We start from the raw sequence: 24038 nt of genomic DNA on the forward strand, positions 1-24038 counted from the left end.
CTGCTGCTGCTGCTGCTAAGTCGCGTCAGTTGTGTTTGACTCTGTGTGACCCCATAGACGGAAGCCCACCAGGCTCCTTTGTGCCTGGGATTCTCCAGGCAAGAACACTGGAGTGGGTTGCCATTTCCTTCTCCAATGTATGAAAGTGAAAAGTGAAAGTGAAGTCGCTCAGTTGTGTCTGACTCTTAGCGGCCCCAAGGACTGTAGCCTAGCAGGCTCCTCCGTCCATGGGAATTTCCAGGCCAGAGTACTGGAGTGACTTTTACCCTAACTGAGCACTATTTATTGCATTGAATGAGTGTTTCTAATTTTGCTATTTCATTTTTAGTTTAATTACATTTATCATATCTTTTATCTAAATAGGTTTTTGTTTCATTCTGTTAGTATCCTTAGTATCCTTAGGAAGACAGCCTTCCTAAGTGAACAATGCAAAGAAATAAAGGGAAAAAATAGAATGGGAAAGACTAGAGATATCTTCAAGAAAATTAGAGATACAAAGGGAATATTTCATGCAAATTATTTTGACTTTCTATTCTTGTTTTTATAGAGCTTTTATGTTCTTGCTTCATGTTCGAGATGCCACACACTTTCCTAATTTGATTCAATGACTAGATGATGATCAGATAAATGTTTTCTCTCATGTTTCAGTATGCTGCTTCTTTTCCTTTGAAGTATACATTTGATTAATCCTTCATTTCTTAAAAACAATTTTATTGAGTTATAATTTTCCTTCAGTAAAATAACACATTTTAAGCATAGTTTGATAACTTTTGACAAGTGTATATACTAATGTAACCAAAGCTATAATCAACACACAGAACATTTCCATCATCCCCAGAATATCTCCAGCTTTCTTTTCAGTAAGTTCACCATAGACAACCACTGATCTGCATTCTGTCATTGTATACTAGTTTTGCCTGTCCTAGGATTTCATATGAATGGAATCACATAGTATATACTATTTTTGTGTCTGCTTATTTCATTTAGCACAATGTTTTTATTTTATTTTTTTAATTTTATTTTTATTTATTTTATTTTATTTTTAAACTTTACAATATTGTATTAGTTTTGCCAAATATTGAAATGAATCCGCCACAGGTATACATGTGTTCCCCATCCTGAACCCTCCTCCCACCTCCCTCCCCATACCCTCCCTCTGGTTCGTCCCAGTGCACCAGCCCCAAGCATCCAGTATCGTGCATCGAACCTGGACTGGCGACTCGTTTCATACATGATATTATACATGTTTCAATGCAGTCTTATGGACTCTGTGGGAGAGGGAGAGGGTGGGGAGATTTGGGAGAAGCACAATGTTTTTAAAGTTTATTCATGTTGGTATATCAGTAATTCATTTTACAAAATATTGATAGTAATGCATTGTATGGGTATATCACAGTTTATCCATTGGTTTCTTGATGAACACTTTTACCTATTATGAGTAAAGCTATAAACATTCACATAAAAAAGTATTTTTTATGAAGATACACATTTATTTCTCTTGATAAATACTGGACAGTGAAAACACTGGATTGTTTGGTAAGTATATATTTAATTTTATAAGAAAAGTCCAAATCGTTTTTCAGAAGTGATTGTACCATTTTATTGGAGGAGGACATGGCAACCCACTCCAGTATTCTTGCCTGGAGAATCCCAGGGACGGGGGAGCCTGGTGGCCTGCCATCTATGGGGTCGCACAGAGTCGGACACGACTGAAGCGACTTAGCAGCAGCATACTCCCTCCAGAAGTATATTGAGAGTTCTAATGCTATATTGTTATCAATACTTGGGATTGTTGGTCTTTTTGATGTTAGACATTCTGATAGCCAGGTGGTAATAACAAATTGTTGTTTCATTTTTCTGATGACTAGTGATAATGAACATCTTATTGTTCATTGGTGCTTATTGGCCATTTGTATATATTTTTGTAAAGTTCTCACTGAAATCTTTTGTTCATTTTAAAATTGGATTTCCAGTCTATTAGATGTTCAAAATAGAAGACTTTTTTTCAGATATATATATTATGGATGTGGTCTTTCAGTCAGGGGATTTCCTTTTCAGGTATTCCAAAGAGCAAAATTTTCAATTTAATAAATTTCAATTTATTGATTTTTCTTTTATAGTTTTTCTTTAGTCTCCCTTAAGGTTATAAGGAAATTCTCCAATGTTTTATTCTAGAAGCTTTATAGTTTAAGCCTTTATATTTATTTATTATTTAATTATATATATTAATTAATATATTTATATATTATTTAATATAAATATTATATATTTATTTATATATTTATATAAATTTATATAAATAAATATTTATATAAATTTATATAAAAATTATATATATTAATTAATATATTTATATATTATTTAATATAAATATATATATTTAAGTACATGACCCATTTGGAATTAATTTTTGTATATGGTGGGACATAAGGGTTGACTTTTTTGTTTCAGTTCAATTTGTTGAAAAACTTACTCTTTCCACATTGGATTGCAGTGACTATTTTGTTAAAAACTAATTTTGTTAAAAACTAATATGCATGAATCTATTTCATTGTTTATCTTCACACCATTATCACACTATCTTGACTAATGTAGTTTTATAGTAAATCTTGAAATTATGTAGTTTAAATCCTCTAGATTTGTTCCTTTTCAAAATTGTTTTGACTATTATAGGACCTTTACATTTTAATAGAAATATTACTCTCAGTTTGTCAATTTCTACAAAGCAATCTGGTTTGACTGGGATTACATTGAATATATTGTTTAATCTGGGGGAGAATTAACTCAGTATTGAGTCTTCTGATTCATAAATGTGGCAATTCTGGCCATTTATTTAGGTGAATAAATTAAATTAAATAAAAAATTTAAATAAATAAAGAAATCTTTAATTTCTTTCAGCGATATTTACTAGTTTTCAGTGTACAGGTCCTACTGATATTTTGTTAAAGGTATTCCTCAATATTTTATATTTTGGGTGCTATTGTAAGTAGTATTTTAAAATTTAATATTCTACTTGTTTATTGCCATTATATAGAGACATAATTTACTTTTGTGTATTGACTTTACATTCTTCAATCTTGCTAAATTCACTTATTTTTTGTATCTTATTTTTAAGTTTCTTAAGATTTTTTCTGTATATATGATTTGTTTTCTTGCAAATAAAGATTTTTGTTTGTTTGTTTCTAATTTGTATGTTTGCCTGCCTGCCTACCTGCCTGGTTCCCTCCTTCTCTCTCTTTCCCTTCCTTCCTTTCTTTCCCCACTCCCTTATTTTCTTTTTCTCGTTACACTGGCTCTTATCTCCTGTTTAGTATTGAATAGAAGTGCTGAGCATGGATATCTTTGTTTTTCCCCTTCATTTGTGGCAGGAAAGTGTTCAGGCTTTCACTGTTAAACATGATGTTAGCTGTAGGTTTTTCACAGATGTTTTTTATCATGTTGAGGAAGTCCCCATCTATTCGTAGTTTGTTGAGAATTTTTATTGTGAATGAATGTTAGTTTTTGTCAAATGTGATTTCTTCTATTAAATGATCATATGACTTCCCTACTTAATTCCATTAATAAGGTGAATTACATTGATTTACTTGCAGCGTTAAGCCAACCTTGCATTCCTGGGATACGTTCCACTTTTCAGCTATATTATCCTGCCAGACATACTTGCTGATTTTTTTGCTAAGTGCTCTTGCTCCTACATTTATGAGGGATATTGATCTACTTTTCTTTTGTTGTAATGTTTTCATCTAGTTTTGTTTACACAGTAATGCTGGCTTCATAAAGTAAGTTGGAAATTGTTTCCTCTTTTATTTTCTGAGTTTATGTAAGATTTGTATTATTTATTCCTTTAATAGTAAATAGTGAATCCATCTGGTAAATCCATCTGGTCTTGTGGTTTTCTTTGTGGGCAAGTTTAACATTATGAATTCAATTGAATAGAATGGGGCATTTAACTCTACTTTTTATTGAGTTGAATTTTGTAATTTCGTAACTGTGCTTTTTGTTGAATGTGAGCATTTCATCCAACTTATGTAATTTATTGGCATGTGTCTAGTATCTGCAGTGATGTCCTACCTTTCATTCCTAACATTGATAGTTTGCTTCTTTATATTTCTCAATTCATCAGTCTACCTAGGGGCTTATCAATTTTATTGAACTTTCCAAAAAAACCCCACAGCATTTGTTTTATGATTTTCTGTTGGTTTTTTGTTCTCAGTCTTATTGATACGTACTTCTATCTTTATTATTTTCTTCCTTCTACTAACATTGGATTGACTTTGTTCTTTTTGTATATTATTAAAGTATCAATTGTTTATTTTGGACATTTAAAATTTTTCAGTGCAAGAATTTAAAGGTAAAAATTTCCCTTTAAGCATTATTTTAATTGCAGCCTACAAATTCAAAATGCTGTGGTTTCATTGTATTTCAGAAACGAATATTTTCTAATATTCCTTGTAATTTCTCTTTGATATATGGATTGATTAGAAGTAAGCTTTTTTAAATGTACAAATATTTGGTTATATTCTAGATATCTTTTGTTATTTATTTCTAGTTTAATTCTTTTGAGATCAGAGAACATAGTTTATTCTATCACTCGATTTAAATTGTTGAGGCTTACTTTATGGGTGCGAATACTGTCTTAGTAAATGCTGCCTGTGCCCTTAGTACATATCTCCTAGACACTGTGTCTGTTCCAGTTGTTGAGTGGAGAATTCTATCATTATCCATTAAGTCAGGTTGTTGAGAATGTTGTTCAAGTCTTCTATTTTCATTGATTTTTTTGGTCTGCTTGTTATATGAATTACCGAGAGAGGATTGTTGAAATTTACAACACTAATTATGGACTTATTTCTCCTCTAAGTTCTGTCAGTTTTGCTTTATATAATTTGAAACTCTGTCATTAGATACACTCATTTTTATGGTTGTTTTGTTATCTTGATGAATTGACATTTTCATCATTCTGAAATATCTTTCTTTGCTCCCAGTAATATTCTTTGTCTTGGAGTCTACTTGTCTGATATTTATATAGACATTCCAGCTTTATTATGATTAGCATTTGAATCATAATAGTTTTTCTCTCATCTACTTTTTTCTTTCTTTCTTTTTTTTTCTTAATTCCTTATTCCTTCAAACTCAGGGGTGGCAGTTGCATCTTGCAGTTACTATTTCTATGATACCTCAGGATTCTTTTTGTTTTTTCACTAGCTAATTAACAACTTTTATTGAATTAACATTTTTTTTGTTGCTGTATAGTTGCTGTTCAGTATATATATATATTTTGCTTCAACTACTTTTAACTTATCTCTTTTTATATTTCAAGTGTGATTCTCTTAGGCAGCATATATTTGGGTCATGCTTTTTGAGAAATTCAAATCCTATTTGGCAATCTTTGTCTTTTAATGTGTTTATTGTTTAGGCTATTTATACTTAATGTAATTACAGATATTATTAGGCTTATGTCTGTTATCTTGTGCTAGTTTTCTATTTGCCACATCTATTCTTTGTTCCTTTTGGATACCTTGCCTTCTTTTGGATTAGTTTTTACTGTTCCATTTTTCTCTCTTTGAATTGTTTGCTACAGCTTTTTTAAAAAAAAGAATTACTCTACAATTCTTCAATTGCAATATGCACCTTTAACTTTATAGTCTACCTTCAAATAATGTTATACTAGTTTACATGTCGGAGAAGGCAATGGCACCCCACTCCAGTACTCTTGCCTGGAAAATCCCATGGACGGAGAAGGCTGGTGGGCTGCAGTCCATGGGGTCGCTGAGTCAGACACGACTGAGTGACTTCACTTTCACTTTTCACTTTCATGCATTGGAGAAGGAAATGGCAACCCACTCCAGTGTTCTTGCCTAGAGAATCCCAGGGACGAAGGAGCCTGGTGGGCTGCTGTCTATGGGGTCCCACAGAGTCGGACACGACTGAAGTGACTTAGCAGTTTACATGTAATATAAAAACCCTGTGCACTTTCATTTTCTCCTTCCTATCCTTTTAATTTCTTATCAAATATTTTGTTTTTCAGTTGTTAAGTTGTGTCCAACTCTTTGCAACCCCATGGACTGCGGCATGCCAGGCTTCTCTGTCCTTTGCTATCACCCAGAGGTTGCTCAAACTCATGTCCATTGAGTTGGTGATGCCATCCAGACATATCATCCTCTGTCACCCCCTTCTCCTCCTGCCCTCAGTTTTTCCCAGCATCAGGGTCTTTCTCAATGAATTGGCTCTTCACATCATGTGGTCAAAGTATTGGAGCTTCAGCTTCAGCATCAGTTTTTCCAATGAATATTCGGTTTTGATTTCCTTTAAGATTGACTGGTTTGATCTCCTTGTTGTCCAAGGGACTCTCAAGAGTCTTCTCCAGTACCACAATTTGAAAGTATCAATTCTTCAGTGCTCAGCCTTCTTTATGGTCCAACTCTCACATCCATACGTGACTACTGGAAAAACCATAGCTTTGCCTACAGACTTTGTCAGCAAAGTGATGTGTCTGCATTTTAGTACACTGTCTAGGTTTGCCATAGCTTTTCTTCCATGGAGCAAGTCTTTTAATTTCATGGCTGCAGTCACCATCTGCAGTGATTTTGGAGCTGAAGAAAATAAAATATGCCACTGTTTCCACTTTTCCTCCATCTATTTTCCATGAAATGATGGGATCAGATGCCATGATCTTATTTTTTGAATGTTGAGTTTTAAGCCAGCTTTTTCACTCTCCTCTTTCACCCTCATCAAGAGGCTCTTTAGTTCCTCTTCACTTTCTGCCATTCAGTTCAGTTCAGTTGCTCAGTTGTGTCCAACTCTTTGCAAACCCATGGACTGCAGCATGCCAGGCTTCCCTGTCCATCACCAACTCCCGGGGCTTACTCAAACTCATGTCCATTGAGTCGGTGATGCCATCCAACCATCTCATCTTCTGCTGTCCCCTTCTCCCGCCTTCAATCTTTCCCAGCATCAGGGTCTTTTCTAATGAGTCAGTTCTTCACATCAGGTGGCCAAAGTATTGCAGCTTCAGCTTCCACATTAGTCCTTCCAATGAATATTCAGGACTGATTACCTTTATGACTGACTGGTTTGATCTCCTTGCAGTCCAAGGGACTCTCAAGAGTCTTCTTCAATGCCACAGTTCAAAAGCATCAATTCTTTGGTACTCAGCTTTCTTTATAGTCCAGCTCTCACATCCATACACGACTACTGGAAAAACCGTAGCTTTGACTTTTGTTGGCAAAGTAATGTCTCTGCTTTTTAATATGCTGTCTAGGTTGGTCATAGTTTTCTTCCAAGGAGCATGGGTGAAGTCACCATCTTCAGTGATTTTGGAGCCCAAGAAAATAAAGTCTGACACCGTTTCCATTGTTTCCCCATCTATTTTGCCATGAAGTGATGGGACCAGATGCCATGATCTTACTTGTCTGAATGTTGAGTTTTAAACCAGATTTTTCACTCTCCTCTTTTACCTTCATCAAGAAGCTCTTTAGTTCCTCATTGATTTCCACCATTAGAGTAGTATCATCTGTATATCTGAGGTTTAAAATATGGCAATGTAGAAAAATGTCCTACTTTCAAACATATAATCCTATTACTTTTTTATGGTGTAATATTGTTAACTAAGTGCTTTGGGCTATGGAGTATTCTGGATGAAGATAAGTAATTGTAATTCTCGTTCTTATTTGTCTCAGTTCACTTTGTTCTTGTCTTCACTCTGTATGTATACTGTGTTGAGGAGTTGGGTATTAACAAATTAGCAGAGGTTTAGACTGTGGGTAATGTATGAAAATCAGTTCAATCCCTGGGTTGGGAAGATCCCCTGGAAGGCATGACAACCCACTCCGTATTCTTGCCTGGAGAATCCCATAGGACAGAGGGACCTGGTGGGCTATGGTCCATAGTGTCGCAAAGAGTTGGGCATGACTAAAGTGATTTAGCAAGTACAACATATGAAAGAGATGCATTGCATGTGGGCAAGAAACTCATCTTTTCAGTCTCCACATTTGATGGGGATGGGGTGGGAAATGGAATGGTGACATAACCACTTATAGCAGTTATTATGAATCTGAAAACTTCTTGGTGCCAAAAATCTAGGCTGTTTGGCCTATTATGCTATAGGGAAAAGAAGAGGGTTTTGAGAACCAAGAGATATATGTTCTAGTTGCAGCTTGTCTCTTACTAACTCTGTGACCATAGGAACCTAACCTTTAAGATTTTAACTTACACATAAAGTGAGGTTAATAATCTGCTTTATCTATCCCACAGAGTTGTTTGGAGGATCAAGTGAAGCCATAAATGTAAAAACTTCTAAAAATTTACTAGGCATATCATCATGAAATAGTATTATGGTTTTTGGGTATGCCACCTTACACTAGCTTATCTTCCCCATGGGAAAATGGATGGAGCTGTGATGTTTTTACTAAATTAGAAAATACTTCATAGATTAAAAAAAAATAATTATTTTAGAAAACCTGGTGATGGTTCTATTTAGGAAAAGGAAAAGTAGTGAAAAAAAATTTTTTAACTCATTTTTACAGGGCACAAACACTTTCAGTGAGAAATACTCATCAGCTGTGCTTTGCCTTACAGCTTGGAACCCCATCCACTGCCAGCACATCGAATGCCACAATGCAATTAACAAACCAGCTGTGAAGGTACTGTTTTATTAGACTGGGGCAATATTGTATTGTCAGTGGTCAAATTATCAGGAGCAAATTCTTAGATGAAAGGGAGATTGCATCCTTCTCTGTAAAGCAGAAGCCTGTTCTCTGTGGTAGTCTCAGATTAGTGTACTCTGCTTTGATCTGACTGTATGTTGGTGGGTTGGTTCAAGACAGAGCAATGGATAGTGGTGTCTGCAAATTTGTCTCTGAGTTCATAGCCAAGTGCCGTTGGAAACTGGCATAGTTACCAGAATAGTCCTGGTGAGACACATAGTCCTTGACTGGTTTCTATTTGGGCTAATAGACTCAAAGAGATGTACTTTGCCCTGTTTTCATGTGTTTGCTACAAATTATGAGTGGCCTAGTGTATTATTATGTGAATTCAAAGTCATAGGACAAACATAGATAAATTTGTGAAGTCTGAGCTCAATTCACAAATGCGACTTTCGTTGAAATGACTGAGAGGTTGTTGGATAGCAAACACATAGAAAATTACAGTAGAAGTAAGGGAACAGTGGTTTAGAAAGGTCAAGTAACTCTCCTAAGGTCACACAGCCTGAACCAGGTACCTTGACTCTCAGCCTTATTCTTTTTCTACCACATCAAATTGGTTCTGTCCTGTTATGACCCTGAATCTTTGAAGTTGAATATTGAGAAAAATGATCACATCACTTAACAAAATTATTTATGGTATATTTGTCAGATACAACACTTGGATAGAGAGACCTATGTCTGGATTTGCAAAGATTAATTTTTCTATTACGACAAGTGGGAATTAGGCCAAGTGACTAAAGTTCAAGTTACTTTTTAGAACCTATTGTCATTGGGGTTTGCCCCCCTTGTTCTATAGACAGGTAGATAGGTAGACTGTGAAGATTACCAAATGATAGAAAAATAATATTATCATTTTATAGAAACAGTAGAAAAGGTAAATGAGATATAAAAAGTACAAATGGAACCACAGAAATATAAATGAAATAAAATATGTTTCATATACCAAAAGTGGAGGAGTGCCAGTCATCACATTATCATCTAGACATATTTTACCAACAAAGAACATCTTGGTGTTATTATGCTTTATCTTTTCCTTTGATGAAAGCAAATTGGATGAATTTATGCTTCCTGGTGTGGTAAAGAATCTGCCTGCAGTGCAGGAGACTCGGATTTGAGTCCTGCGTTGGGAAGATCCCCTGGAGAAGGGAATGGCAACCCACTCCAGTATTCTTGCCTGGAGAATCCCATGGACAGAGAACCTGGCAGGCCAAAGTCCCTGGGGTTGCAAAGAGTCGGACACGACTGAGCAACTAACACTTTCATGCTGAGAAAGAGCAGGTGAGGGTAACCCAACACAAGGCAGCACAGTCCTCTCCCAGTCTATTATGTACACCCTTCCGTGAACGTCCGTAGACGTTTTCGGTTCACAGGTACTTTCTGGTGTGAGGACATTTTGAGCTAAACCAGGTGAGTTCGAATGTTATTCACAGAGTTCAGCTTAATTCTTCACAATAATGAAACTTTCACGCTTCCCCTGGTTTCTATATCTGTCTTTTCTTCTTTCTGCCTGAGTCACAATGCTCTCTTTTGATTTACCCAGACATCAACAGAAAATCTGTCTAACTTTCCAGTTATTTTTACTTGATTTTATGTCAGGCTGCATTCTGATTAGAAATGGTTTTTGGCTTCCTTCCCACAGAAATCATCATGAATTAGAAATTCTCCCTCTCTTCTAGGCAAACAGTCCAGTCCTCTCCTCTGGACCAGCTTCACTTTTCTCACAGGCCGCTCCCTATAGCCAGTCCTCCAAAATAAGCCAAACCATTCTACCTTCTGTCATTTTCTAAATGGGGGTAAAATCCACATAGCATAATACTAACTGTTTTAAAGTGGACAGTTCAGTGGCATTTATCACATTCACAATATTATGCAACCACCACCTCTATCTAGTTCTAAGAAGTTTTTCTCATCCCCAGAAGTTTACTTTCTCAACCCCCGTTTTCCTAAAGAACTTCCTTTTGCATTTTTGCTCTACAGTTCCCAGAGAGGTAATATTCTTACTGACACTTCCTGTGCTGGGGCTGGTTTTACCACAGGTCTGGCTCAGGGTTGCTCTTTCTTTATGATATGAGTGCTCCCCAAATACATGGAGATGTGAGCATAGGACAGTAGATCAAGGTACCCCAAATTCAGATGCTTATAGAGTAATGTTAAATGATAAGGAAATTATGAAATTATACCGTATGATGCCTATTTAGCTTAAAAATTAGGTATAAAGATTTTATATTCACATTCACAGTCAAAACCAACTGATAATGCTCATTAAAATGTTGCTAGCAACTGCATTGAGATGGCGGATTAATGAGCTGTTTAGATTTTCTTCCTTCCTTGTCTCCATTTTCTGAAGCCTCTGCCTTGGGCATATATTATATTTATAGACAGAAAATATCTATTTTAAAATGTAACAGATCAGTCAGATATGAACATGTTAATATGGTTGTAAACTGATCTGTTCAGAGTAGAATGGGATTGACAGTACTAGCCACAAATCTAGTTATGGGTCATGTTAATTCATTTAACATGTCAGAGGTGAACTAGCTAATCACTATTAACTATTTATAGTTATAACATCCTAGGAGTTTTTTGGGGGGAGTGGAATGAAAAAACATCTTTACCTAACAGAAGTATCAATGACACAGTAGAAATGACAGTAAATTAACTATACTGAAGAACAGGTTCATATAGGGTGCATGGGAAAACCTCAGGGAAAACGGGTTTATCTTCACAAAAAACCCAGTATCTCTATAACAGAAAGGCATGACACTAGGCAGTAATTGTTACCTAACTAAGCTTGGGTTGCCCCACCTGCATGCTGTAAAGATAAAACTACTGATACTGGGTTGTGGTGAAGGCAAGTGCAGCATTTATTGTAATGTGCTGTACAAATAGTCTGGGACAGGTAGTGCTGAAACAGCAAAGCATTTTCAAAGGCCAAGCGAGGTGAGGGAGCCGGAGGCGGTCTCAGGTTGGTCTGTGGTCTGTGGTCAGCTCGGGCAAAATTCTCCGACTGGTTGAAGGTGAGGCAACACAGTGGTGTCACAGGGGTTAACATTATCAGTCCTTAGGCACAGTATGTCTGGGGCTACATACTCATGATCATCAAATAAATTTCTTCCATTTGGTGGTGGTTTTAGTATCTATAAAGTGTTCATCAGATACTGTTATCTGGGTAACTTCAGAGAGGAGCTACAGCAGAAGCTTGGGGGAGGGGTCTGTCTCTGGAAGGCCCCATCAGGTCCTGCTTGGTTACATAATAGTGAAAGTTGTTCAGTCATGTCCGACTCTTTGTGACCCCATGGACTATACAGTCCATGGAATTCTCCAGGCCAGAATACTGGAGTGGGGATCTTCCTTTCTCTTCTCCAGGGGATATTCTCAACCCAGGGATCAAACCCAGATTTCTCACATTGCAGGTGGATTCTTTACCAGCTGAGCCAGTAACCAGGGAAGCTTGGTTACATAATAATTTGCCAAATAGAAAAATATTATCTATTTTTTTTTTGCAATAGGTTGCAAAAAAGTAAGAACAAGAGCCGAAAGTTATGATAGATTCTAAAATGAAAGTATGTTGGAAATATAGTCTATTATATCATACTCTGCTTTTTGGTTTTACTTGGTCCCACTTGAAATATCACCTTGTGAAATATTTGGATCCCAGGTAATTACCTTACACAGGAGTCAGCAACGGCTATGGCTCTGGCTCTCAGCCAAATTTGGCCTGTTTTTGCAAATAAAGTTTTATTGGAACACAGCTATGCTCATTTGCTTATTCATTGTCTCTGGCTGCTTTTATGCTACAACAGCAGGGTTGAGTAGTTGTGACAGAGAATATATGACCCACAAAACCTGAAATATTTACCCTTTGGCCATTTGCAGAAAGTTTGCCAGTCCCTGATTTGACTTGCCAAAAAGTGGTTATTCAAACGAAGCATGAATCTTACTAAGGAAAATTTTCACACTGGGCCTTTAGCACCAGGGAATATATAATTTACAGATTTTCATGGTATAATTATTTAAATTTAGAAATTCTAACTCTTGCTTCCCCAACCATTGAAACCCCTAAGTTCAGTTCACTTGTCCCTTCAAATCGGTAAAAAAAAAGCAACAAAAACTAAAGAAAAGGCAGAGTGAACTTTTAGAAGAATTTGTGTCCTAGGCATGTTAACTACATACTTAGCTATAGCATGGATTGATTATTTCTTGAAGGGCAGGAACAGAATTCAAAATTTCTTTGGAAAGTCGTAAACATTTAGACTGATGCAAAGTACAAAATCCAGTTAGTCATCGACTATTTTGTCCATTTGATTTAAAACATCCAAGTATTTGAAATATCCTAGTGATCACTTTTAACACTTTTCATCTTTGTACTTAGGCTAATGGAAACAGCCGTAAATAATTGAACAGAATACTGCACAGTTAAACAAACTACAGATCATATGTGGACAAAAAAAAAAAAAAAAAACGACACCTGAAAGTGAAAGTTGGATATCTAGATTTTAGATTCCCGAGTAAGAAAAGGGAATCACTCAATGTTAGATTTAATGCTCAATTTTCTGAATGAGGTCTATTGAGAAGCGAAATTCTCTACTGCCAGCATTTTGCTAACAGTTATGATTTTTACATCTTAATAATGCATTTTCCTTTTCCCAAAGACAGATTACTGTGTTTACCACATTAAAGAAGGAATTACTGTGTGAGTAATACAGAAGCAATTTGAACAGCCACCAAATGAGATATTTTTATCTTTATAGAATGAGGGTGGATTTCTTGACACTACTTGTTACTTGCATTGCAAATAACAAGAGAAATGAAAAACCACACTAGTCACATTTAAATCGCCGTATTGGAAAAACAGTTTTAGGTCGAATGGGTTTTACTAAAAAATGTTTATTCTGCTTTGCTTTAGAAAATCTGTTACTGAAACATTTTTGTCCTTGATATAGGGGACGTGATAAACAGGGCAAGAGAGTTCATTCTGTCTTTTCCTGTGTTTCAGATGTGTATAGACCCCTCCTTGTCTGTAGCTTTGGGTGATAAACCACCCCCGTTGTATCTCTGTGAAGAATGCAGCCAGCGGATTGCAGGGTAGGTGCAAGAAAAGACAATCTAATAGGGCGACGCTGAGAAGAATAATCACTTCGTCTTATATTGATTATGTTACCCTCATTTCCCATTAGCCTCTCTGTTTTTTAAAAGTTAGCTTGTCAGATATTTAATATATAGCAAACTTTCATTTGAAAAGACATCAGCTTTGAAATGTTTCAGTATTTCTCTGCATGTGACAAAAGACAGCAATTCCACTTAATAAACAGCTCCAATTTTCAAATGACCCTGTTAAAAAGGCCACAGTGAAAAAGAAAAGAAAGCTGTGGTTTTCAAACGTGACATAAAATTCATATGGTTTTTCTGTGCTTGTTAGTTTCACAGAATCACACTCAGCTTTCTACAAATCATGCTGTATTTTGGCTGACTTAATTAGCATCTGGAGAATATCATTTAAAGATAACGGAATATGATGAAATGCCTATAATTTATTTATTTATTTATTTATTTTGAAATGCCTATAATTTAAAATTTAACTGGAATGCATTAAACATTTAAAAAGTTTATTAAGATAGTGCTCTTAATTACATGTCCTTTCTATTAGAAGTGTTTTAACAATAGCGTGCAGCTTATAAGCATTCATGTGGAAGGGTAACATTGCAGAAAGGCTCAAAAACGGATTTTGTTGTTCTTTATAGGGACCACAGTGAATGGCTGATTGATGTTCTTCTGCCGCAAGGTATGGTTTTCAGGAAGGATGAATAATAAGTAAATTGTGACAGATGGTACAGGTGATTTGTCTCCTTTTGTACTGTTTTTACTTTACAAAGACAGCAACCAAAGTATTATTTACTATGAATATTCATTTATATGAAGCCTTGTATCAATGTCTTGGTTGTAATATACCCATACATGAATATTAAGGGAAGAAGTATCACTTCTACCAAAATTAAGGGTAGGTGTTGGAATTGGGATTCTGTATGACCAAAGCTGAATTCTGTCTTAAGGGATTTTCTGTGTATGTAACAGGTGTTGCCAAGGATATGCTTGCTGTGCCAGGCCAGAAAGAGAATAAAGAACATCAGTGAGGAGAGCATTGAATAATGGGTCTTTCTTCTGCCACTGTTACTAGCTCTGTGTTTTAAGGGAAAATCATTCAATGATCATGAGTGTCAGTTTCTCCTTCAGTAAAATGGGGATAAATAAATACATCTGGCCCATCTCAGTGAAAAGATGAGATTGTAATGCTTGCAGTTTGTTAGAGTTCTGAAAGCTATGCTGGCAAGCTGGCAGGTCAAAGAACATTTCTGTATGTATGGGGAGGCAGATATTCCAGTCACCTAACTGCAGGCTGAAATGACCAGGAAGAAAACTCTCAGGAAAGCAGAGGAAAGATGAAAGCTGGAAAAAGCTGGGGGTATACTGAGTAGACTGAGTGACTGATCTGATCTGATCTGATCTGATACTGAGTATAGATCAGGCACACAGGAGGAGCTTGATCTATAATTCAGTGGTAGGTAATAGAAGAACTTACATGAAAGAATTTATGTGTAAACACCTTATGTTAACTAAATTCAGGTTTTTTTTAAAAAAAACTAAAGTACTTTGCTTGATGATAATTATACACCATTTCCTTATAGTTTAACTCAATATTAGATTATCTCAACCTTAAGAAATAAATTATTTAATGAATGCTCTGCATTTGTAAAATGGATCAATAATGTCAGCTCTATATCCTTCAAAGAGATATTTAAAAAATTATATAAGAATATCTGTAAAAAGATTTGGGTTTACATAGGTAAAGGTAACTTTTCCCCTCTTAAATGAGGCTACCTTGCAAGTGAACTTCCAGTGCTCTGAGGTAAAACCCATAGTCAGGTTCTAAATTACATTTTAAATACAGTTAAGTCCCCTACATACAACCCTTCCAGTTGTGAACTTTCAGAGATGCAAACATGTGTTCGCATGTCTGATCTCATAAGTTGGTTCACATGTCTGGAATGTCTGGGGTGCGTGCATCCTCCACAGGTGATTGTATTTTTGTGTACTTCATTGTATAGTACTGTATTGTATAGAGTACAGTAGTCCAGTATCTTTATTTCAAGCCCAGAATGTCTGGAAGCAAGCACGAAAGCAGTGGTTATGTAGCTGATTGTGTTAGTTGGGTACCTAGGCTAACTTTGTTACACGTGATGAACAAATTGGACTTACAAATGCACTCTCAGACTGAAACGTGCTTGTATGTAGGGGACTTACTGTATAGATATGTTGCTGAATTCTGGTCATCTCCAGATGATATTCATCTGTTGAAGAAAATTGATAATAACTTTTCATTACTTATCCAGAGAGATGACCCACTAACCTCAGCTTAAGATAAATGCCAGGATATCAAACTATTAAATAACCATTAATTAAACAAAATCTGTTTTAAAAACTGAGTTGTTAATCTCATTGATTTGACATTCACTAATTCATAATTTCCAGATGGAGTTTGGGAGACATTTACTTTCGATTTTGTTAGTAAGTTGTGATATAGACTATTAACAACGGTTTAATTTATTTTTGAGCACTTACTATTTCAGGGGAAATGTTAACAGATTCTTAGAAAAATTATTTTCAAGTTTTATCAACCACTAATTTTCTTGGAGATAATTGGTATGCCTACCACAAAGAGTTTTATCCATTTATTAAACTTAATCCTGAAGTACTAAGGTAGTTTGACAGCCTTACTCCAACTGACCTATCCATGGGTTTGAAAGATGTTTTCTCTTAATAAGCCTGCAGCTGGTTTTGCGCTAGTTAAGGACTGATGTTAGTTGAGAGTTTGAGTCTAATTCATTTAAGTTATTAAGTTTTTTTCTATAGTTCTGATATAGCAAATCATCTCCATGGCGAAACTCTAAGTATATCACGTCAACTCAGTGTCATAGCATAATGGAAGAGCAGTAGACAGGGAATCCAGAGACATTTCTGGATTGATTGGTCTCTACCATTGATAGCTTGTATGATCCTGAAGAACTCCTCTAACCCTCAATTTTGTTCTCTGTCAAATGACTGGGTGAGATTAAAATTATTTGATCTGAATTCTAAGTCATATCTGAGAAGGTTGAATTATTTCTAGGAATAGGTAAAGTATTTGCGGCACACAGGCATTTTAAATCTCATTAAGAATGAGTAGATGACAATTCATGAGACAAAGGAGAAAGATGTTTTGGCCAAATCTGGAGGTTGTGTTACTAAGCTTGTTTTTACTCCTCTTCGTGGCTGCCCTTATTTAAAATGGGCTCTCGTTTTTTGTTGATATTTTGTGTACCTTCCCCTTACAGCTGAAATATCTGCTATATGTCAGAAGAAGGTAAGAGCAAACCATCTGTGTGGTGCGGCATGATTTGCTGTGTTTGTATGTAAATTCATTCATTGACATCTGTCTCATTTCTGCACCATGGTTTCCCAGTATGTACATGTCACTGTATTTGTGAAGGGGGAAAGGAAATTATTCAGCATGCAAGATTGCTATGTCTCGATGGCCTCTATTTCCATTTCTGCTTTTGCTTACCCATCATATGCACAGTGTTTCTGAAAAATAATATGAAATAAAAGCATATGTGTAACTCTGGGGTAGAAACCTGAATACAAAAGTGAGTGACAATGCAACTTAATTTTGGTAAATGATGATCTTGTTTGCTAAAAAATCTTTATTGTTTGCAAGTGGAGTGCAAGTGATCCAACACTTGTGTGTCAAAAACATAACCAGACCAAATATATATGGAAAATACATATTTATATGTGAGGTGAATGATATCTCTACTTAAAGATTCTTCCTTCAAATAGCCACTGTTCATGACACTTTCCCTGAACTATTTCCATCTTCTTTTCTTGTTCTAGTTGTTTGAGAAATACAAGAGAAGGTAGTATGATGTCATACAAAGAACTCTGGACTGGTTGATTGAGATACTTGGATTCTGGTCAGCTGTCTTCCCATCTAGCTATGAGACCATGTACATGTCATTTAAACGTTTTAGGAGTTGATTATGAGTGGATACCTTTGGAGGGCTGTTTCAGTTTTCTATTGCCATGTAATAAACTATCCTAAAGTGTATTAACTTATAACAGCAAACATTTGTTTGATCACAATTTTGTGGATCAGCAGCCCTGCCTATGCTCACCTAGATAGTTCTCTTCATAAACTCCTCTAGGTTCACTCAGGTATTTGCAGTCAGTTAGTGGGTTTGCTGGCAATTGGCTGGTCCCAGATGACTTTACTCACATGTCTAGAGCCTCAACTGGGATGGCTGGAATGGTTGGGATGACTGGGGTGTCTGGCCCTCTCTCTTTCCATTAGGTGTCTCATCTTCCAGGAGGCTAGGCTGGATTTGTTCTCAAGGTATGAGTGTTCTGAAAAAGAGAGGAGGCTGCAAGGACTTTTGAGACTGAAGCTCAGTGGTAGCACAGCATCACCTCTGCTGCATTCCATTGATCAACGCAAGTCCAGAGCACAGCCCAGTTTAAACAAGTAGGCAAATAGACTCCTCCTCTTTTAGAGAAGGAGCAGCAAGAATTTTGTGACCATATTTAATCTACCACAATTCACCTTCTGCACATAATTACTTACATTCTTTCTGTATGACAAATATTCTTACCACCTTACGAGACCTGCAGAAGTCTAACCCACTTATGGCTTCAGGCTTAAAGTCCTGTGATCTGCATCTGGTCTGCTCACTGATGAAACCCTTCAGGTACAAATTTTCTTGAACCAGAGACTGGTGAATTAAAAAGCAAGTTATGTGCCCTCTACATACCCAACACAAAATGGTGAGACAGGGATAGGATGACAGCAATAGACCTCTGTTCAAAAACAGCAAGAGCAAGCAGATAGCTGTCACTAGTCTATAGCAACTCCAGCCATGAACATGTCAGCAGTTCTTCTGTCTCCAGGGATAGCAAATGTGCCTTGATTAGGGTCTGATTTTGCTTCCTGGGAGTAGTTTCCTAATTCATTTTTGTCCTGGGATCTTGCCTCCACTCTCTAAGACATGTTTACTTTTCAATAAGAAATAGCCCATGTTGCTGAGTGACTCTCTCAGCCTGCCTCCTGCGTGCAGAAATGGGGTCTGTAGACCTCTTCTTGTGTCACACTGTGTCCCTTTTAGTCTGCGGGTGGTGCTTTTACTCGTTTGCCTTTCTTTCAAAGTTTGCGGATTTTCAGTGAATCTCATTGGAGTTCAGTGCCCTCAAAGCCACATCTGTAATTCTTTTTGAGACAGTTCCTTTTATATTGTGGGCATTTCAGTCTGCCTTAACATTATTAGAAGCTAGGTTCTAGCAGAGACGCTCAACTGGGCATCACCTTATATCTTTCGGAAGTCTTAACAAAGGATCATAGTCATTCACCATACTTTTGATTTCATTTTTATCCTGAGGCTATTTACTACTTTGAGGATCTTTTACAAGCTGGAGAGACTAGGATGAGAAACAGTTTTATTTCCTAAATTGACATATCCTTGCTCTGGTGGTATACCTAACATATTTGACACCCACAATGGATCATTTTTTAACACTCTCCTCATTTATGTGACAAAATTATTTTTGGTAAAAGCTTAAAATTAGCACATTTTATTACTTATTCTTTAATAAATGTATTTTATATGAAAGTTCATTTTGAGAACTTTTATTTGGTTCATAATAGATCCGAATGTTTCAAGCTTGCTTTGGGCAAAGCTTGTGTCTTTACCTCTTTCAGTACTAGATATTTCTACATTTGAACTGTAGGTTTGAAATAAATGGCAAGATTGTATCAAATACATTGTAAATCAACTATATTACAGTAAAAAAAAAGATTATGTCAAATAAGCATCAAGAGACAGACTTTTCTTAATTTTGTTTTTGTTATTCGATGACACCACTTGGAATTATTTATTTATGTTTAAAATTCTAAGCAGTGAGGATTTCTCTGGTGGTGCAGTGGATAAGAATGCACCTGCCAATTCAGGGGACATGGGTTTGATCCCTGGTCTGGGAAGATTCCACATGCCATGGGCAACTAAGTCTGTGTACCATAATTACTGAGCCCACATGCTGCAAGTACTGAAGCTTCTCAACAGGAGAAGCCCCTACAATGAGAAGCCCACACACTGCAACTAGAGAAAGCCTGTACAAAGCAACGAAGACCCAGTGTAGCCAATAAATAAATAAATTTATGAAAAAAAATTCCAAGCAGTGAAACAGCGTGGTTTGAGTGAACATATGAAAACATACCCAGCTGAATCTGAACTCAAGAGAAATCTCTCTGGTTTACTTTTGAAATGAATGCATGTAGCTGAGTTCACAGGGTTGAGGACTGTCTGTGGCTTGGAAATCTATTATCCCGGGTTTCCCACATTGCAGGCAGATTCTGAGCCACCTGCAAAGCCCTGTTTAAACTTAGTAGGTGCTGTAGAGAAATTAACACAACGTTGTAAATCGACTATTATTGTTCAGTCGTTCAGTTGTGTCCGACTCTTTGCGACCCCATGGACTGCAGCATGCCAGGCTTCCCTGTCCTTCACCATTTCCTGGAGCTTGCTCAAACTCAGTGATGCCATTCAACCATCTCATTCTTTGTCATCCCCTTCTCCTCTTGCCTTCTGTCTTTCCCAGCATCAGGGTCTTTTCCAGTGAGTCGACTCTTTGCGTCAGGTGGCCGAAGTATTGGAGCTTCAGCTTCAGCATTAGTCCTTCTAATGAATATTCAAGATTTGTTTCCTTTAGGATTGACTGGTTTGATCTCCTTGCAGTCCAAGGAACTCTCAAGAGTCTTCTCCAACACCACAGCTCAAAAGCATCCATTCTTTGGTGTTCGGCCTTCTTTATTGTCCAACTCTCACTTCAACTAAAAAAAAAAAAATTAAAAAACTTAATAGGAACCATAGCAATTGTTTAGAACTTTGACCAACCAAAGGTTATTTAGGGGCAAAGTATTTTATCACTGATATTATTTAGAAATGATGGCACGTGGTATTAAAGCAGGTTAGGCTGACTTTCAGTTTATATTCCAGATACTAATGTATGCAGTATATCCAGATACTACCTAATGTAGCAGCATGAAGCAACAACTGTTTAATTATGCTTTTAGATTCTGAGGGTCAGGGATTTGGGCAGGGCACAGTCCACAGCCTATCTCTGCTTGATGATATTTGGGGCCTCATCTGGGAAAACTAACAGCCTCCCAGGTGGCTCATTGGTAAAAAATCCACCTGCCAATGCGGGACACGTGGTTTGGAAGGTCTCCTGGAGGAGGAAATGGCAACCCACTCCAGTATTCTTGCCTGGGGAATTCCCATGGACAGAGGAGCCTGGTGGACTAGAGTCCATGGAGTCACAAAGAGTGAGACACGACTTAGTGACTGAGCATGCATGCACGCGCTGGGGAGACTTGAATAGCTAGGGGCTGAAATTATCTAGTGGCATCTAGATCATATGTTAGGGCTCTGGGATGGGGTGACTTGAAGGCTGGGCTTAGCCAGCCCTGTTGAGTAGAGACTTACTGCCTCTCCATATGCCTGGGCCATGACAGAATCCTGAGAAGAGTATCCTGATGAGGAAGCTTCTGAAGAGAGAACTTTCTCAGACCGCAAGATGTCTTTTTAGAGGCAGCATGTCTTTTTAGAAATTGCCTTGGGAGTCATATGAGTATTACTCAGCCGTGTTTTCTCAGTTCAAGCTGGCACAGCCCATTTGGGTTCAAGGCACATGGAAGCCTATCTGAGGAACCAAATCCAAAGAGCCTCAACCACCACTGGACTTCATTTAATGAGACCACCTTGAACCTCCAGCCAGGAATTTGCATGTGGAAAGAATGTAAATAATTTGTGACCAGGAAATAGGATAGGAGATTGTAGGCCTTAAACATCAGGACTTTATTATAGCTAATAACTACCCACTAAACCCATCTGTTCTGTCTGTTAGTTGCTCAGTCATGTCTGATTCTTTGTGACCCCAAGGACTGTAGCCCTCCAGGCTCTTTTGTTCATGGGATTTTCCAGGCAAGAATACTGGAGTGGGTTGCCATTTCTTTCTCCACACTAAGCCCATATCCACATTCCATTGTTTATGTAACAGTGGGAATCCCAGAGGAACAAAGACTAATTACAGTCAAAAGGAAGAAATAAGCACTAACAGTGTGCTCTGACATCAACCATGTTGCTAGTGATGTGGTTTGGTTTGGTTTGGAGAAGTCCCAAACTGGTAAGGATTCATGTGCTTCCAGAATGAAACTTAGTATGTGAAAGAGAAAGAAAGAGCACAAAGCAAGAAATATACCTCACTTGGAGAAGTCAGGACTGACTTGGATATTGAAGAAGACATAGGTCTCGGTGCAGAAGAAAGACATTGTATTTTAACAAATAATTTAAAAAACATTAATAAAAGGGAAAAAAGATCATAAAAATTTAAACTTGTTTTTATGATTTATTGACCCGAGTCCTGTTCAGAAAATGAGATTTCCCGCACTTGTATCCAAAGCCTTGTGCTAAAATCGAAGTGGAACAAGCCTTACTTTGAAATGATTTTTCCGATAAGCAATTCAACACACGGTCAATGTCTGGATGTAGGTTTTGTGCTTGCTTTCTTCTTTCTTCTGTTTCCCCAAGATATCTGTCATGGAAGGTTCTCCAATCTTCTCCAAGCCCTGAGTTCATCATGGCTTAGGGTATTATTTCTCTGGTTCCATATTTTAAAAATAATGTTATTGGATAATAGTTGATTTACAATGTTCTGTTAGTTTCATGTGGACACCCAAGTGATTCAGTTATGCATATACATATAATCATATTCTTTTTCAGTGTTTTCCATCTTAATAAGCTCTATCAAAAGGGTGAAATGCTTTCTGACACAAGCTATTGAGTATGTGGTGGTGGCATCTCTAACAGGCTTGGGCACACTTTTATGGAGAGGTCAGGGATATTTCCTGATTGCTCCTCAAGTTGCTTGATGTGGGCGTGGGCGCTGCCTTGCCCCTCTGCTTCTTGTCAGGGCAGCTCTGATAATAAACTCCCCTGAACTCTGGATCTCTCTTTTTCACTGCACCATTTTTCACACTTCATCTGTTGATTCTTTTTCTGTAGCTGATGTTCAACAGCTGCATCTATGAATGGTTATCACTGTGCTTTGATGTCCCTGTGTTATCAACTGACACATTCTTTAGGTCTTGATAGAAAGAACGCTGGTGGGGATGGGCAGGCCAGCTTCTGGGCCATCAGCTGAGCACAGCACAGCTCCCTACCTGTCCTTGAATGCATCAAGGACAGATGAGCTGCAATAGAAATGTGGTCTTTAGGAGATGGATAAAATAATTTTGAAAGTTTATTTTAGGGTTTAAAATTGTTTGTTTCCTACCCTGATGTGCTGTGCTAGGCTTTCTCTGGACCACAGTTTTCATTTTTTTTTTCATATTTCTGCTGAAAACTGTTGAAACACTAACTTGAAATAATCTAGGAAGCCCCCCACACCCCATGCCAGATAGCTGAGGTCACTTTATAGAGGACTTTTTAACACAGTTTCATTCATATTTAGAGAGTTTCTACTACTCAACAAACAGAAACCACTTCTCACCTTAATTTTTAACTATGACTGAAATCTAACTGGCTAGAGATGAGCTGCGTTTTGGAAACTAGTGACGCTTCAGGAAAGTCCTGCCTCTTCTAGTGGCCCTAGAAATTTCTGTTCGTTCCAATTATTAGCCCAGTTTACCTCAGTGGTGAATTTTAATTGATTTCACTCTTCTCCTAGAACTGCAGTTCCCATGTTAGAAGAGCTGTGGTCACGTGCTTTTCAGCAGGATGCTGTGGTCGTCACGGAAACAGGCCTGTTCGGTACTGCAAAAGATGCCACTCAAATCACCATAGTAACGAAGTGGGGGCCGCCTCAGAGACCCACCTCTATCAAACCTCCCCCCCACCCATCAACACCCGGGAATGTGGCGCTGAGGAGCTTGTCTGTGCCGTGGAGGCCGTGATTAGGTAACAGGGTTGTTAGTAGCTTTCCCTGAAAACTCTGCCTTCTCTCTGAGCCACCCTTTCCCCATTGAGATGTGTACATTTAATTCAACTCCAAGAGCCCTCAGCCAGACAGCTCACTTTCTACAATGCTGCAGTGATGATGTTTTAATTCACTCATTCAACAAATATTTTTATGGAATGCCAGTTATGTGCCAGGCATGTGGTAGGCACAGGAAGACAGAAGAAAGTGAAATATGGTCTCTGCCTTCAAGTTACCCATGGGGGTTCTGTAAAAATAGAAGCACGAATTTGCCAGCCAAAG

At 37.3% G+C, this 24038-nt stretch overlaps 1 protein-coding gene across 8 annotated transcripts in view; it reads left to right on the forward strand.

Annotated features, from left to right (window-relative positions):
- UNC79 (unc-79 homolog, NALCN channel complex subunit) overlaps positions 1–24038 on the forward strand; it is a 278726-nt gene that overhangs the window by 102794 nt on the left and 151894 nt on the right. For all 8 annotated transcript variants that reach the window (XM_027520966.1, XM_027520960.1, XM_027520963.1 and 5 more), the window contains exons 8-12: positions 8572–8636; positions 13696–13784; positions 14441–14481; positions 17069–17097; positions 23508–23737. In XM_027520966.1, coding sequence (XP_027376767.1) covers positions 8572–8636; positions 13696–13784; positions 14441–14481; positions 17069–17097; positions 23508–23737 — 454 coding nt within the window. The remainder of the gene's footprint in view (positions 1–8571; positions 8637–13695; positions 13785–14440; positions 14482–17068; positions 17098–23507; positions 23738–24038) is intronic.

This window comes from Bos indicus x Bos taurus, chromosome 21, assembly GCF_003369695.1.
Source record: "Bos indicus x Bos taurus breed Angus x Brahman F1 hybrid chromosome 21, Bos_hybrid_MaternalHap_v2.0, whole genome shotgun sequence".
Lineage (NCBI taxonomy): Eukaryota > Metazoa > Chordata > Mammalia > Artiodactyla > Bovidae > Bos > Bos indicus x Bos taurus.